At 37.1% G+C, this 16,965-nt stretch overlaps 1 protein-coding gene across 8 annotated transcripts in view; it reads left to right on the plus strand.

The window, feature by feature from the left end:
• Positions 1-12,280, plus strand: part of JMJD1C (jumonji domain containing 1C) — a 318,677-nt gene extending 306,397 nt beyond the window's left edge. For 6 of the 8 annotated variants that reach the window (XM_036829659.1, XM_036829653.1, XM_036829654.1 and 3 more), the window contains 4 exons: positions 1,135-1,274; positions 2,842-3,018; positions 10,977-11,108; positions 11,370-12,280. In XM_036829659.1, the coding sequence (XP_036685554.1) occupies positions 1,135-1,274; positions 2,842-3,018; positions 10,977-11,108; positions 11,370-11,459 (539 nt within the window). In that variant the 3' untranslated portion in view covers positions 11,460-12,280. Of the gene's footprint in view, positions 1-1,134; positions 1,275-2,841; positions 3,019-8,104; positions 11,109-11,369 lie in introns of those variants that run through there. The other 2 variants (XR_005016920.1, XM_036829657.1) reach the window with 2 other exon arrangements.
• Positions 12,281-16,965: the final 4,685 nt, after the last annotated feature.

Below are 16,965 nucleotides of genomic sequence, written 5' to 3' on the forward strand. Positions count from 1 at the left end.
TGTACCCTTTGTACTCGTATGATTGTGCTTAACCACTATGTGATATTCTTATTTATTTGCCTACACTTATTAATACCATCTTTTATTCTGTGAAGTCTTAACTGGGCCTTTCTTAACTCTAATCCCCAAGATTCTAGGACAGTGCTTGGCATATTGTAAACACCTAATGTTTGACTTCAAGAAATCTTTGCAGCTAACTTTAAGCATAAAAAAGATTTCATTGTCACAAATTAGGGAACATTTGCTATGTTCTTTGTATTAGGCAATAGATTTCCTTTTCTCTTAAAACATTTCTTTAAAATGTTCATTGTGGGGTGGGGGTGGGATGAATTGGGAGATTGGGATGGACATCTATACACTAATATGTATAAAACGGATAACTAATAAGAACCTGCTGTATTAAAATAAAATTCAAAAAGAAAAAACTAAAATGTTCATTGTAGTGAAATCAGGGATTTGAAAACGACATTCCTGTCCTTCACTCAGAGGTAACTATTGTTAACATTTTTTCTGTGCATATATATGTGCAGTTTTTAATTTGTCAGTAGTTTAGAAGAATGGCCTTGATGCCTCCTCAGTCATAGCACCTGAAGCATTTGCATTTGATTACAGATTAACCAATAATCATAAATGAGATCTCCCAGAAATTAGTCGGAAGACATTTTGCTCTGCCATTCATTAGTCATGGCAATGAATAAATCCCTTCTCCTCACTGAACCTTTTTGCTCAGCTGTAAAGTAAAGGTTATGATCCTTGCCTACCATAATAGTGGTCATGATAGTCCTTTGTAAGTTATGAAATGCTGTGAGTACAAAACATTGTTATGACCACACCCTTGGGACAGGAGGAAAGTTGGTTATGTTTGAGTTAAAAGTCCTTGCGTTTTTATCTCCCATCCCTTGGTTTATAGAAGACACATGAACTGGGAAAGTTACTGTTGATTCTGTTCCCAGTTACCCCAGGTCATTGTTCTCTGCTCTTATAGTTCTAACAGTTTTCATGTATAACTGGGTTTATCTCCTCTTTAAGAGTCCCAATCTAGTCAGGCACTATGCTACTATGATAGATCAATTTTAGGAGACTTGGCTTTCTGGTAGTCTTTACTGACCAGTTTGAATATATTCTCTGTTTCAGGAATACTTAAGAAATTTGAGGAAGAAGATTTGGATGACATTTTAAGAAAACGATTGAAGGACTCAAGTGAAATACCTGGTGCCCTGTGGCATATTTATGCTGGGAAAGATGTTGACAAGATAAGGGAATTTCTTCAGAAGGTATAATTTAGGTTACAGACAGTTTTATCTCTTCACCTTGAGCAGAGACTTAAATTTTAACGTAACTTCATGGGCATTCAGCAGTATAAGATGATTGAGTAATTTTTACATAGGAGGATGGAATTTTTTGTTGTTGAAAATCAAAAGCTCCTTTCTCTTGAGGAATTTGAATGGCAGCTTCTTCTCAGTCAGTAGTACTCCTTCATCCCCTTAGAGTAAAGAACCTGTTGATGAGTCAGATGTTACCCTTGATGAAAAGTAGTGATTGGAATTATAGAATATAAAATCTGTCATAGAAACACGTAAAGAAGGCAGAATTTTTTTTAATTGTATTGGTATTTTTGGCTGTTGACCTAGACAGTAATTCTGCTCTGTCATATCTGATTGCTCTGTGATACTTATTTGAATAGACTGAAATTGAGTAATCGTATACTTGTTAAAAAAGTGACACATTAATCTGAAATTGGTTCAAACCCTTTTCTCAAATATTTTCTGAATTTTGTAATTATAGGGATTTCTTTTAATGGACCATAATTGCTGTTTTTCTTATTATACTTCATCTTCTTTCTGAATGGACTTAAGGTCTGTCTTTGGTCAGTGTGAAGCGAGGGAGCTATGGCCCTGTAACTACTATTTTATCCCAGAACTACCTACCAGTCTTTTAATTTAAAATGTTATAAATTATGCTTTTTAAAGCAGAACGTTTCACTGGTTCGTCAGAGGGTCCCTTGAAAGTGATTTGTCAAGGGTTAGAAGGTTAGCAATATAAAGGTATTTATCTGTGTACCTACCTTAAAAAAAGAGCAGCAAAAAGAAATGTTTATGGGGACTTCCCTGGTGGTCCAGTGGTTAAGACTCTACACTCCCAGTGCAGGGGGCCCAGATTCAATACCTGGCAGGGAACTAGATCCCGTACGCCACAACTAAGAGATGCTGCAACGAAGATCCCAAGTACCACAACTAAGACCCCACGCAGCTGAGTGAATGAATGAATGAATGTTTATGATGTCCACACATACAAATGGTTTGGCTTTTGGAAAAAAGCTACTAAACTAAGCTTTTCCCCGTCTTTGTGCTATACTCTTAAAATAACTGTAAGGAACCAAATGGATGAAAGCGTCATAGTGGAGAGAATTCCCCGTCGTACCAGTGGTTAGGGCTCTGTGCTTCCAACTGCAGGGGGCACGGGTCTGATCCCTCATCAGGGAACTAAGATCCCACATGTTGCACGGTGCAGCCAAAAAAAAAAAAAAAAAGACTGAAAAAGAAATAAATAATAGTTAATAAAACTATTTAAAAAAAAAAAGAACTTCATAGTGGAAGGAGAAGGTAAGAAGGGAGTATGATTTACTTTACTAATAGTGTATCAGTGTGCAATATTGTTTTCATGTCCTTTGACTTTTCCAATTGTAGAATATCATTTTCTGTAACTTAAGCTCAGTCATCGTTCCAGAAGATTCTGAGAACAGACTGTTATTGTAAAGAAAATAGAAATTTAACTGAAAAGGATTTACCATTTTCTTTACTTAAATTGGGGTATATATTTTCATTTTAATCTATATTTCAGATTTCAAAAGAACAAGGCCTTGAAGTTCTACCAGAACACGATCCAATTCGTGACCAGAGTTGGTATGTGAACAAAAAGCTTCGCCAAAGACTGCTTGAGGAATATGGAGTCAAAGCCTGCACTCTTATTCAGTTCCTTGGTGATGCCATTGTCTTACCAGCAGGAGCACTTCATCAGGTATATAAAAAGTTGCTTCTAACACACTTGTTACTGAAAGAACCAGAAAGAAATTGTTCTGAGTATAAATATAAATGAAAGAAGATGTAAGAAAGAGAATGACCTACACCAGTATGCCTTCATTAAGAAATTACTGAAACAGCTTTTCAGTGCTTGATGAGATCTGACGTAATTAAATGCTTTGAGACCTTAAATTGTATAAACATGAGCCAGATTTCCATTTTTGTATTGTTACTGTTTGGTGGATTGAAATCTAAGTTCAAAGACTTTTTAAGAAAAAAAGAGTTTACTGTATATATTCAGTTCTCAATAGTTGAGACCTAACAGTGGGAGGGGGGAGTATCAGGACTTAGAGATGATACATTTTCTAAGGCACCAAATATGAGTAGAATGAGTTATTAGGTAGACCATTCCATAATTCAGCCTTTCACTGTACTTCCTGCCTCTTTTTAGTTCGCTAATGTAGCAATAGCACGTCGAAAGAAAGATGCTACGTAATTTTTATAGCTGCTGATTCACAAAACTTTAAAACTGAAATACACATCTAGTCTTTGTTTCTGTGGCTTGACTGTGTAGCACCTAGAAGAATGGCATAGAATCGATGGTGATATGGAGGGTTTGGATTAAAAGCATACAGTGGGTTCCTATAAGTAGACTGAAGCTACCACAGAGCAGTTTAGCGCTCATAGTAACAGAGTGCAAAGGAAACCCGAGAATCCAGAAAACTAGTTTGCCTCAGAGTTGGTTCCCCACCTTTGCCACCACCTGGTTATTGAGATGTATCTGATGTGTGTACTTTTACCAAGCAAAGTTTCCTACATTTTATATAACTATATGCAATTATTGCCTGTGTAATATTTGTGACACTGTTATAACAGCCACAAATATTTCTTAAGTGAGAATAGTTGCTTAGTTTTTAAGATGTCAAGTTCAGGGTTAGATTTATCATTCTTAGATCTCAAACAGCATTTATTGTAAAATATAATTAAGTGTATTAATTAAATGAATGGATTATTTATGTTAAATTGTTTTATTTTCTCATGGACTTATATCATTTCAGAGATGTGTCATTTATGATTCATGTTTAACTGGGATTTACCCCACATACTATTCTTCGGGCTTCTAGCCTCTTATCAGAAAATAGCTAATCTGTATTCAAATGTAAAATGCCCTCAAAGGAGCAGTCTGTTTAAGAGAATAGCACAGTAAATATTTTTCTAACTAGGTGTAATTATTTGATAATACAAAACAGGTTCCCTTGAAAATCCTTACTCACATACTCAGTTTATCCAGTATCCATTTTCTTAAAAGTCAAACTGGACAGCGCATTTTTTAGGTATCATTTGCATATAATAAATGTACTTTTTAGTGTATAGTTCTGTAAGTTTTGACAAATATGTAGTTAGGCAACAACACAATCAAAATAACATTGCCATCACTTCAAAAAATTCCCTCTTACTCCCCCCCACTAATTTTTGTTTTTAATTTTTATTGGAGTAGGGTTGATTTATAATGTATTAGTTTCAGGTGTACAGCAAAGTGAATCAGTTATACATACACATATATCCACTCTTTTTTTTAGGTTCTTTTCCCATACAGGCCATTACAGAGTATTGAGTAGAGTTCCCTGTGCTATACAATAGGTCCTTATTAGTCATCTGTTTTATATGTAGTAGTGTGTATGTGTCAATCCCAGTCTTCCAATTTATCCCTCCCCTTCCTTTCCCCCCTGGGTAACCATAAGTGTTTTCTACATCTGCGACTCTATTTTTGTTTTGTACATAAGTTCATTTGTACCATTTTTTTAGACTCCATATATAAGCGATATCATATATTTGTCTTTCTCTTACTTCACTCAGTATGACAGTCTCTAGGTCCATCCATGTTGCTGCAAATGGCATTATTTCGTTCCTTTTTTATGGCTGAGTAATATTCCATTGTATATATGTACCACAACTTCCTCATCCATTCGTCTGTTGATGGGCATTTAGGTTGCTACATGTCCTAGCTATTGTAAATAGTGCTGCAGTGAACATTGGGGTGCATGTATCTTTTCAAATTACAGTTTTCTCTAGATATATGCCCAGGAGTGGGATTGCTAGATCATATGGTAGTTCTATTTTTAGTTTCTTAAGGAACCTGCATACTGTTCTCCATAGTAGCTATACCAATTTACATTCCCACCAACAGTGTAGGAGGGTTCCCTTTTTTCCACACCCTCTCCAGCATTTGTTTGTAGATCTTTTGATGATGGCTATTCTGACCAGTGTGACCTCACTGTGCTTTTGATTTGGATTTCTCTAATAACTAGTGATGGTGAGCATCTTTTCATGTGCCTTTTGGCCATCTGTATGTCTTCTTTGGAAAAATGTCTGTTTAGACATTCTGCCCATTTTTTGATTGGGTTGTGTTTTTTTGATATTGAGCTGCATGAGCTGTTTGTATATTTTGGAGATTAATCCCTTGTTGGTCGCTTCATGGCAAATATTTTCTCCCATTCTGAGGGTGTCTTTTCATTTTGTTGGTTTTCTTTGCTGTGCAAAAAGCTTTCTAGTTTAATTAGGTTCCATTTATTTTTATTTTCATTAATCTAGGAGGTGGATCAAAAAAGATATTGCTGCTGTTCATGTCAGAGAGTGTTCTGCCTGTTTTCCTCTAGGAGTTTTATAGTATCTAGTCTTACATTTAGGTCTTTAGAGTTTATTTTTGTGTGTGGTGTTAGGGTGTGTTCTAATTTCATTCTTTTACACGTAGCTGCCCAATTTTCCCACCACCACTTATTAAAGAGAGTGTCTTTTCTCCCTTGGACACTGTTGCCTCCTTTGTCATAGTTTAGATGTGCGTGGGTTTATCTCTGGACTTTCCATCCTGTTCCACTGATCTACCCCCCACTTTTTAGTCAACCTCTTCTCCTGACATTCCTACAACCACTTATCTATTTTCTTTCCCTATAGTCCTGCCTTTATATGAATGTCATATGATTAGAATTATACAATATGTAGCCTCTGAGTCTGACTTTTCTTATTCAGTATAATGTATTTGAGTTTCATCCATGTTATTGTGTACATCAGTAGTTGTTTCTTTTTATTACTGGGTAGTTTTTCATTGTTGTTTTCAGTTTGGGGCAATAATAAATCCACTATAAGCCACATTTACGTACAGGTTTTTGTATGAATATAGGTTTTCATTTCAGTTGGGTAAATACCGAGTAGTGGGACCACCTGGTCACATGATAAGCATGTGAGTAACTTTATAAGATACTGCCAGCCTGGTGGTTGTACCATGTTCCATTCCCCAAAGCAGTACATGTGAGTCCCATCTCCTCTGCTTACTGTCAGTTTTGTTTTTAAGCATTTGAATCTCACTATGGCTTTAATTTACATTTTCTTAATAACTAAATATGTTGAACATCTTTTCTCGTGTTTATTTGCCATCTGTAAATCTGTTTTGGTAAATGTGTTCAAATATTTGTCCATTTTTTCAACATGGATAGGCTGGGATATATTAAAATTAAGAATTTCTGTTCATTAAAAAAAGCACTATTAAGAGAGTGAAAACGTAACCCAAGAGTGGGAGAAGTAGTTGCAATACATTTATATATACATTTTTGTAATTGGGTTCTTTTTTTCTTACTATGTTGAATGTCTTTATCTACTCTAAGTTCCTTATCTGATACGTGCTTTTGCACATATATTCTCCCAACCTGTGGGTTGTCCTTCCATTTTCTTAATGGTGTCTTCCAAACAGCAGTTCTTAAATTTTGTTCAGTTGATCAATTTTTTTTTAATGTATTACATACTTTTATTGTATCTGAAAAATTTTGCCTAGCCCAAGATCAAAAAGACTTTCTCTTAAATTTTCTTCTAGAAGTTTTATAGTTGATAGTCTTACATATAGGTCTGTTATCCATTTTTAGGTTAATTTTTGTATATAGTGCAGAGTGTGGACTGAAGTTCCATTTTTTTGCATATGGACATGCAGTTGTTCCAGTACTGTTTGTCAAGAAAACAATTTTAAAATACTTTCTTTTGAAAATGTAATGCATTCATATATGATTTTTTAAAATTCAAACAAACAGTACACGATGGTTCACAGTGAAAATTAAGTCTTTTTCTCACCTTTGCCCTCAGTTCCTCTACTCCAGAGGCAATCGCTATTATGCAGAGAGAGAGTCCCTGCATGTAAATGTCTCTCTACTGCTTATACTTTCTTGGGGGAAGAGAGGGAAGAGAACAGCCTTTTTTTCTCAAAATAGTGGGCAAAGTAATCCTGTTAAAAAGCTTAGTTCACAAGTCACTCTGCTTTAGCCTCACTTAAACAGTATGTACTTGTATTCTATTCTGTACTCACACACACACTCCTACTTAAGATGCTATACTTAAATAGACTGAAACAGCATCTAGACTGGCAAATTCTATTCTGATCTCTGCCACTAAATTGTTGAGTGTTCCAAGTAAAAACTTCTCTGCTGCATATTTTGGCACAGAATTGCAAGAATTTCTACCTTCCTTCCCTTATGTGATATGATAATGACAGCACAGTTATTTGTACTCTGTTTAAAGGGTGTTGTCCATGACTCACAAGTGGTGGTAATGTGGTTTTGAGAGAGAATTAAAAGGAAGTATGAACTCTGTTAACAATGTTAACTTGGATTTAAGACAATGCGCAGTATTATTTACAGCTTACGTAGCCCATAGAGGTCCTGAAAACTTTTCACTGATGGCTTCAACACTTCCAGTAAACCACAGGTAGCCCTTTAAATAACCCCAGAGTCTCAGTGCTTCCCTCACACTTTAGCATACATCAGAATTCCTGGAGGGCTTGATATAACACAGATTGCTAGACCCCATGCCCAGAGTTTCTGATTCAGTGGGTCTGAGGAGGTATCTGGAATTTTACATTTCTAACAAGTTCCCAGGTGACGCTGACGTTACTGTCCAGGAACCACACTTTAGAACCACACAGATAGGAAGCCCTTGCAAAACCCAAGGCATGTAACAAAACACTTTCGTCCAAATGATAGTGCATGACTTGACTGGCCAGCAGTGCTAGGGAAGAATCAACATACCTTTCTTTGATTTGTCAGCAGTGAGCACTTCGAGAAGCCTGGGGCGGGAGGAGAGACGGACACGGGACAGCTCTGTGCAGCGGCATTCAGATGTGTATGTCGGCAAGCTGAGCGACAGGATCACAGCCACAGCCCTCTTTGTATTCTAAGAACTACTCTAGAATTGCAGGCTTAAAAATCTTCTGTTGGCAAACGTGGCTGAGTCTGTGAAACCCTGTGTATACCCTTAGATAAAGCAGGTGAATCTTGACCTCCAGGATTTACTTTCTCAGCTCTAGTGTCCTGAGGTTTGGAGTAGCTTTCAGTTTTAAACAGCAACAGTTTTTTTAAATTAACACAAAATCTTTACTGATAATTTTGTTCTCATCTACTTAACTGATTGTATTTGGTCATTCAAGTAAGTTAATAATATTGCTAAGTTGTAAATTCTCTACATTCTTATGACTAAAAGGACTCAGACAAAATCACAGTGTCAAGATAATAACTTTCCTACTCTGAAAACAAAAGTTACATTTTCTTAACATTACCTATTTATGATTACAACTGATCTTGAAGGCAAGTATGAATAAGACAGTCTGCCAAGGAAGTGAAATGTAAATGACTCAAAGATGGCACAAAAAGGGGTAAGTGGAATGGGAAGTTCAAATATATTCCACCTTAAAACTGAACCTTGCCTTTGCAAACTAACCCTTAAGTCTTTAAGAATATATATCAAGTTGAGGTCATTAGGAAACAAAATAACATCTTGTAACCACTAATGAAAGTCACTGTTCTAAAAGTGATTTTAAAACAACCATAAGAATCAACTTTTTCAGAGCTCTGGAATCTAAATTGAGAACTTACATCGACCAGGGGACTGCTTAATGAAGAAGAGGACATCTGAGTTTTGGCCTTCAAGGAAATCCGACAGGTCACTGGCTGACCACCTGAGATAACCGAACAGAGACATCAGTGAGCACGCCAGAAGAGGAATAGTCTTTGCAAAATTAATTTGGAAAGGTCACAAAACAAATGGATGACTACAATCCCTGTCAACAGCAGCAGACTCTGAGGCAGGGGAGAACCTGATTCTAGTTACCACATTATAATGTTTAGATGTCCAGTTTTCAACAGAAAGTCACAAAGCATACACAGAAACAGGAAAGTAGGGCCCACTCATGGGGAAAAAATACCTCAACAGAAACTGTCAAAAAAAAAAAAAAAAAAAGAAACTGTCCCTGAGGAAGGCCAGACATCAGACTTACTAGATAGACTTTTAAGTCAGTTATCTTAAATATGCTCAAAGGGCTAAAGGACTATGGAAAAAAGAAATAAAACCAGGCAAATGATGTATGAATGCAATTAGAATATCAGTGAAGAGAAATTATTTTTAAAAAAATAGTTACATATGCTAAAAGTTACATGCTAGAACTTCAGAAGGACTTAATCCCCATAGCGTGTTCAGATGAATGTAAGATAAGACAGGGCATTTGGAGCCTGTGTATGCTGGTATGACTGAGTTCATGTAGGACTGTAAAGCATCTGTTAGACAAGATATCACAGGAGCTGGGTTCCTGTTGACTTGCCATTTATTGGCTGATTTATCTTGGAACAGGCGCTGAACTGCTTATCCATAGTTTCCTGCTCTGTGAAATAGAGCATCTGTTCTACAGACACATAATGAAGATCCAATGAGACTGTACAGCAGTGCTGAAAATGTGAGGCATCCACTATGTTCATCCTCCACAGGAATCAACAACCTAATGGTTAAAGGAAGAAAATGTTTAATATATATGCTACCGAGTTATCAGTAAAGGCACAGTGCTTCAGTTAAAGAATAAAGACATCTGCAGCTGTTCAGGTGGTCACTATGCCCAGAGGAGCAATTCCAGCCCCTTTGGAATTTCATCACTCTATCATCAGATTTTTTTCCACAGTCTCTATTCCCCACTTGTTTATGTCCCTCTGCTCACTTCTCCCAACGAAATTTACTTTCATACTTTAAAAATTAGAATAAATGTAAATGTTTAGTTTTTCAGTTATTTCTCCTTTCCCAGGAATTTTATGATATATTTTAATATCACTAGAGGACAGCAAAGAAACAAAATCCAGATTGGATAAGCTTGGTCCTTTCTCATTATCCTGAGTGTTGATAGAAAGCAGTTCTAAGAAATTGTAAAGTGCAGAGTTAGTTTGTACATGCTGAACAAGTAACAGGTAAGATATTGACTGGCTTCTTGTGAATACCATTTAGTCAAGAGAGGGAGAACTAGTAGAAAAACAGTTGTACTGATGCCACAAGAGACTGAAGGGTATCTTTAATTGGTTGATTTGAAAGAAAAGGCACAAAAGAAAAAAAAAAAGGCACAAACAAAATCCTCGGAGAATTCTAAAACTGTTGTGGTCAGTAGATCTGTCTGGAACTACAGTTTTCATCACAGTTCCTCATAAATAATCAAACTAAGTTTCATTTCCTTTCATCTACTCTCTGGTGTAAAAGTTAACAGTGAAATGACCAAATGCAGAAAGTCAAAGGAGCAACAACAGACATACCGATTGATTGCACTGATTGGTGAAACAGATACCTTCCAGTTAGCGTTTTGTTGTTGTTTTTAAGTAACACCCCAAAATCCACCTTGACAAAATTGATAATTAGGATCTGATTATCAGCCTCTCTGAAGGATTCCTAGAAAAGTTCTTTTGTTTGCATCGTTTAAAAATATTCCATTTACATGAAGCTTTTCAGTGATAAACTTTCTCATAAAGTGTAGTGTTCCACTTTGAAATGCATTTGATGTTTTGGAGAAAATAAGTTCTCTGGTGAATTGTCTCTTGTGTTAGCAGACAACTTTGCTTCTCTTTATTCCCACCTCCTAAAACTTATACTTTTCTGTTTCTGTTTGGGGAATAGGTACAGAATTTTCACAGCTGTATTCAGGTAACTGAAGACTTTGTGTCTCCAGAACACCTAGTACAGTCATTTCATTTAACACAAGAACTGAGACTTTTGAAGGAAGAAATCAATTATGATGATAAGCTACAGGTAAGAGATGAATTTTCTAACTAGCTCCTGTTCTGCAGGCTTTTTATATTCAGAATTATAAAACATGCATAACAGCTTAGGCCATCATTGCCTAGTTTGTCACATTAGGATAACAACCAAAGATTAACGCCAGTATTTAATTATATGACTAATTTTAACTTTTGGCTTAACAGTTGTTTTTTTTTTTTTAATTCTGGTGCAGTTTTCATTTGTTAATTTATCTCCTGCTGAAGTGATTAGAAATACCAACATCTCTTTCAGGTTAAAAATATCTTGTATCATGCAGTCAAGGAAATGGTGAGAGCTTTGAAGATACATGAAGATCAAGTAGAGGCTATGGAAGAAAATTAGGTGTGGTCCAGTTTGATGTTTTTAGGCCATTGAACTGGAATTACTTACTCTTGAACAATGATATGTATGTACACTGACTTAAGCTTCATAAACCATCAGTGCCAAGAAATTCTCTTTGTAGTAATTACTTGTTACTGACACCACAGCAGTATAGCATAAGTCACAGCTCCTGTGATTCAGTGATACTAAAACAAGCTAAATTTTAAAGCAGCAATTCATAGCTGTTTTTGTATTATAGTGTATATGATGTTTGTGAAAATGCCAGATTTAAAATGATGTATTTATTTTTGGACAAAAATACAAAATTCTATGCTATATTGTTGATCAAGTGTAAATGTGACTATGTACAGTTTACTAAAATAACTGATATTTTTCACTACATTGAGACAGTTACTGTGAGAATAGGACACAAACACCAGCTACTGCCTGCATTTGGGAAATTGCTGAATCGCACAGCATATATGTCATAATTAGAAAATTACTGCCAAATGATTGTAAAATTTGTAAAATATAAAGTATATAAAGTAGATACTAAATACAGACACTTCAATATTTTGTTGAAGCTATTGACTGTACAATTAAACATTTTCAAAAGGTGTAATTTATTTAAAATTGTCTCATTTTGGTAAAATTTATGTGAACTTTTAAAGCTAAATATTAAACTTAATATGCTATGTAAATATATACATATATACATTTAATGATGTATTTTTTTAAAACATTGGCTTGCTTTTATTTGTTAAAGTGCAAGTGTTACATATGGCTTTGTAAAGTTGAGAGGGGTTTTACATTTTCCATTAAAAGGACTTTATCAAAAACTGGCTAGTCTAAGAGTTCTCCCTCTTGATATGCCTATTACTGGGGGCTTCGTCATCATCAGGGTGACTACCAGCATATTCTTGTGATACAGTGTCCTCTCCCGGAACACTTCCCTCTTGTCTTTGATTCTTGTAAGCTTTTTAAGCTTTCTTCAGATGTTGTTATAGGTCATCACAAGTAAGTGCCTCCACTTTCTTGTCCTGTGGCCCAGCTAATGAATACAGGTAACTCCAACATTTCTTATTTGTGACTAAATACATTTAGTTGAAAGAGGAACTCATACATTAAAGTCATGATCATGAGAGTATGTGGTCATAACAATATCAAATAAGTGCCCTTCGCCGCAGAGATGCTGTCGCAGGGAGAGGAGAAGGAGAGAGTGGGGGCAGGTGGCAGAGAAGAGCCTGCAGTCAGCCAGCCTGGGTTGAATATGAGTTCTGTTATTTACTGTGTGACCTTGGCAAGCTGCTTTAATTTGGAGTCTTGGCTTTAACAGCTGACTCCCGGTAGCAGTTGGTTGCTTGAGGAGGCTCACATAGTCCTACCCTAACCTTACCTTTTGAATTTTACTGGAAATATGTAGCCCTCCACTGACACCTGCAGGATGTTGAAGGGATGGCCTTTTCTTATCTATCTATCTGAAAGCACATAGCTTAAAAGAAAAAAGTGGTAGCCTAAGTTGTGACCTTGTAAGCTGCTTGGTTTTTATCCTGTTGCTTATGTCCACCATTTTTTAGTTCCACGTAGGCCGTTATGCCACCGTCTACTCCAGGCAAGGTTCAGCCAGGAATGTGAGCAATTACATTTCACGCTAATACTCTACCTGGCACGCGGGTTAATGGCATGGATGATAACTACTTGGCCAGTGGTTTGAAAAGGGGGGGCGGGACTGGTGAGTATGTGCATCTGCTTTTGTAAGATTCTGACTTTTTAATACCATTTTTCCACAAGTGCCTCAACTCATTAAATGGTTATGTTTTGCTTAAACGTTTTCGTATATTCCATTGGATTTAATTTTGATGTGAAATTAATTTCAAGCCCATGATACTAATTCTGGAGTAGACCATCTCCTTCTGGTCCCCTAAAGTCTGCCAGGGCCCAAAGTCTTTGGTGGTTTTCTTCCAAAATGTTTTTGCTTCTCTTGCTGTTGTTTGAGCCACTTTTAAACCATCCTGCAACCCCTATAGAATAGCTGAAGCTAAGGCAGATCAAGCCTGGCAGTGTGGCTTTCAGAGAAAACTCATCTGAAGAGAGTATTCTATCTATCGTCTGAATCCCATGCTAGTGACCTAATTCTTGGTAAGGGGTGGGGGGGGAGTGGAAAGAGAGGACCATAATGCTTGCATCAATCATTAAAGACATTCTTTGACTTTTTATGAGGCTGGGGAGCTGTTATTGATCCAATTTCTGATGGACAAATTCCTCTGACCATTTACTTTGTCCCCTCCATCCTTCTGGTTGGCTCAGATGCTCCTCACATATGAAAGCATCTGAATATGTCCATTTCTTCCAGACAGTGAAGTAGTATTAAATGTGCAGAATAATTTGAAAAACTTCAAGATCAAGGAGACTTTATAAAGGGAAACTTGTGCTGAATATTTGGGTCCCTCCTATTAAATTTATTCTAATGTCATTTGAACCTGCATATGAATTCCTTTTCCTGATTAATGAATTACTACATGCATGGCAGAATTTCTCTTCCGCCATGCATTTTGGGATTGTAGCACCCATAGAAATCATCGTCTAGTTCTCTGTTACTTCCCTTTGGTAGATAGGGTATGGGTTTAACATTATCTAGGTAAGAACAGTGAGCTTCAGAAGAAAAGTGTACTCATGTACACATACTATAGATACAGCATGTTCTATTTCTAGATGCCAATCTGTCAAAGCCCAGACCAGATCAGGATTTTCAGCCATAGAAGAGGGGACAGAAAATGACAATTAAAATCCTACAGCTATTCAGTATACAAAACACAATGAACTGGCGTAACAAGTAGCCAAGATACAAAGGTATATGCCACCAACCCTGTCACCAACATTCAGACTCAAACCTTTCCAAAGTCCAAAATTTATGACATTCCTGGCTATCCAATAATTAGGTTAACCTTGATGGTTACGTCTTGAAACCATATAGAAGGTACAGGAACTGAGTAGTAGTAAAGTACTTCGGTTATCACAGTAATCAGTCTGGCTCTTTGAATGAAAGCAAAGTGACTTTCAAACAAAAATGAAATGTTAGTAAGCTCTGGGTCACTGGCTGCATACAAAGTGGCTTCCCTTTCTTGATTGGGGAGATTTCCACAGCTGACTTAAGCTGTTCAGTCAGTTCTCTGTGTATGAGCCAACCAGCTGCAGCTAAGACTGGAGGATTGTCTGTGTTTTCTGTGCTTTATCTATAAAAAGGATCTCAGCCCTGGGGTCAGTGGTGGGTATTGCAAGGATCTGTGTTGTACATGTAGGTCAGAGCTGGACTCCATTTTGCAAGGTGGTATATTCTGAGGGACACATTAGGAGTTCAGCACCGTTTTCCTGCCCCCTAGATCTTGAATGTAGATTTGACAAGTGAAAGATACGGATAGCTGGGTCAGCGAACAAATGGAAACGAGTAAGTGCAAAATGAGACGGGAACTGACTCCTTTCCCAGGAGAGCCCGTATAGTCCTCTGCCAGCACAGTGAGGATGGTAACTGACTCACAGGTCCTATCAAACTACTGTAGAACACAGGACAAAAAGCAAAGGATCAAGGTAAGTCATACAGGTTTAGTAAGTGGAAGAAGTTCATGATAAAGGGCATGCAGGGATCACTGCCCCCGGCCACAAGTGCCTCACAAAGCATGAGAGTTATAATATGTGGGGACATTTTGGGATTGGATTTATTATGTGTTTGGCACTGGTAATATGATAAATTATTCATTAGGAACCTCAGGATTGTGCCGTCAATGCTAAATACTATGTAACAAGTACAGTGGATCATTGTGCAACACAGGCTTAGGGGCTCTGACGCCCGCACAGTCGAAAAACCACATATAACTTTCTAGTCAGCCCTCTCTATCCAGTTTCGTGTCCAAGGACTCAAGCAATGTGGATCATGTATGTTGTACTATAGAATTTACTGGAAAAAGTCCACGTAAGTAGTCACACAGTTCAAACCCCTGTTCAAAGGTCAACTAAGGTGTAAAACACATGGAAAAGGTGTAATACATATTGCCTGGGGTTAAGGAAGGCTTCAGAGAGGTGGCAGTATTTGTACAATCCTTCAAGGAACGGAAAAAATGGGACAGAGCGAATGTTGGGGACATATTAATTTGCCTTCAGCCCTTTTCCATAGACACATTAGCTGTTTGAGACTTCGAACATACTTTCAACAGTGACTTACAAAATCATTTACTCTTAAACTCTTGTTCTAGAGGAGGAGAGGGGTAGGAGCTGCTTCTGGGACTGCCATTATAAAAGGTGAAGGATTCGGTTCAATAGATACCTTCCAGGATATGTTACAGGCAAGGGAGTGTAGTCTCATCTCCCCCATATTCTGCAGTTAGAGTACAGATTATTTTCATATCAAACACCTGGAGACACTATGATCACTTGAGGTACTTTTCTTAAAGTCAACTGAAATTTTAGCCAACCTAACATTTATTATGTCCAGTCGTTCTTTGGAAATTGGTAACCATATGTGGCATATAGGGGAAATTTTCACCAAAATTTTCTAATAACTTATTCTTTTTTTTTTGCAGAAACAAATGTTGAACAACACTTTGTTCGCAAACTTTTTCCAGATAGAAAGGGGAAAAGCCAGCCTACAACCTTTTCCAGCCTATAACCTTTTAGGAAAGGAGACAGAATCCCATTATACTTAATTCCTAAAAATCACAGCACCGTGCAAAAAGTCCAATAAAACCCACGGGACTTAAAGGGGGGGAAAATGGGATTTGTGCATAACATTGAAAACCTTTATCAGAAACATTTTTTAAAAGGCAGTGGTAAAAAAAAAAAAAAAAAAGGCAGTGGTGGTTTTACATAGGTTAAATATTTAAGAAACAGATTAACACTACAAGTGTGGCACTTTACCTTGAAGAAGACTGGAGGTTTGCTTTGGAAGTGGGCGTCCGAAGGGTTGCAGCTTGTGACTGAGATATTGTCAAGTGGTGGAAGGAGGGTTATCTGAAATTAGAGGGAAAGCTGTAACACCAGATCTGGACGGGTATGGCTTAATACCACCGGGATAGTTCAGGTGCCATACTTAAGTTTTCCCTGCAGTCAAAATTGCCTCTTAGGCAAACATAAAGTTCACATTATGCTCAAATTGTTCCCTATATATTAATCACGCTTGGGTATATCTGCCTTTTCGAAACAGCTGAACTGACTGTACAACAAAAGATTATTCAGATCAAAGCTTTCTAAAGCCAATGAACCCATAGGATTTCAGAAGGTTCTAGGACTAGTATTAAAAAGTTGGAACATCCGTTTAATTGGTTATCAATGACTTAGTCATCCTGTCACACACCCTCCCAGAGGAGAAATGAAAGTAGAAATTAAGCCCATTTAAATTGAGCCTGGTGACAAATGATTATGTATTCTAAAAGAAATGTACAAGCTCCAGAAATTGTAGTCATGGGAAGTTGCTGTTCATCCTGGTTAGTGGATCTTTGAGGCACTACATAGGACATACTGATCTACTGTACTCTGC

The sequence above is a fragment of the Balaenoptera musculus genome, chromosome 16 (assembly GCF_009873245.2).
Source record: "Balaenoptera musculus isolate JJ_BM4_2016_0621 chromosome 16, mBalMus1.pri.v3, whole genome shotgun sequence".
Taxonomy (NCBI): domain Eukaryota; kingdom Metazoa; phylum Chordata; class Mammalia; order Artiodactyla; family Balaenopteridae; genus Balaenoptera; species Balaenoptera musculus.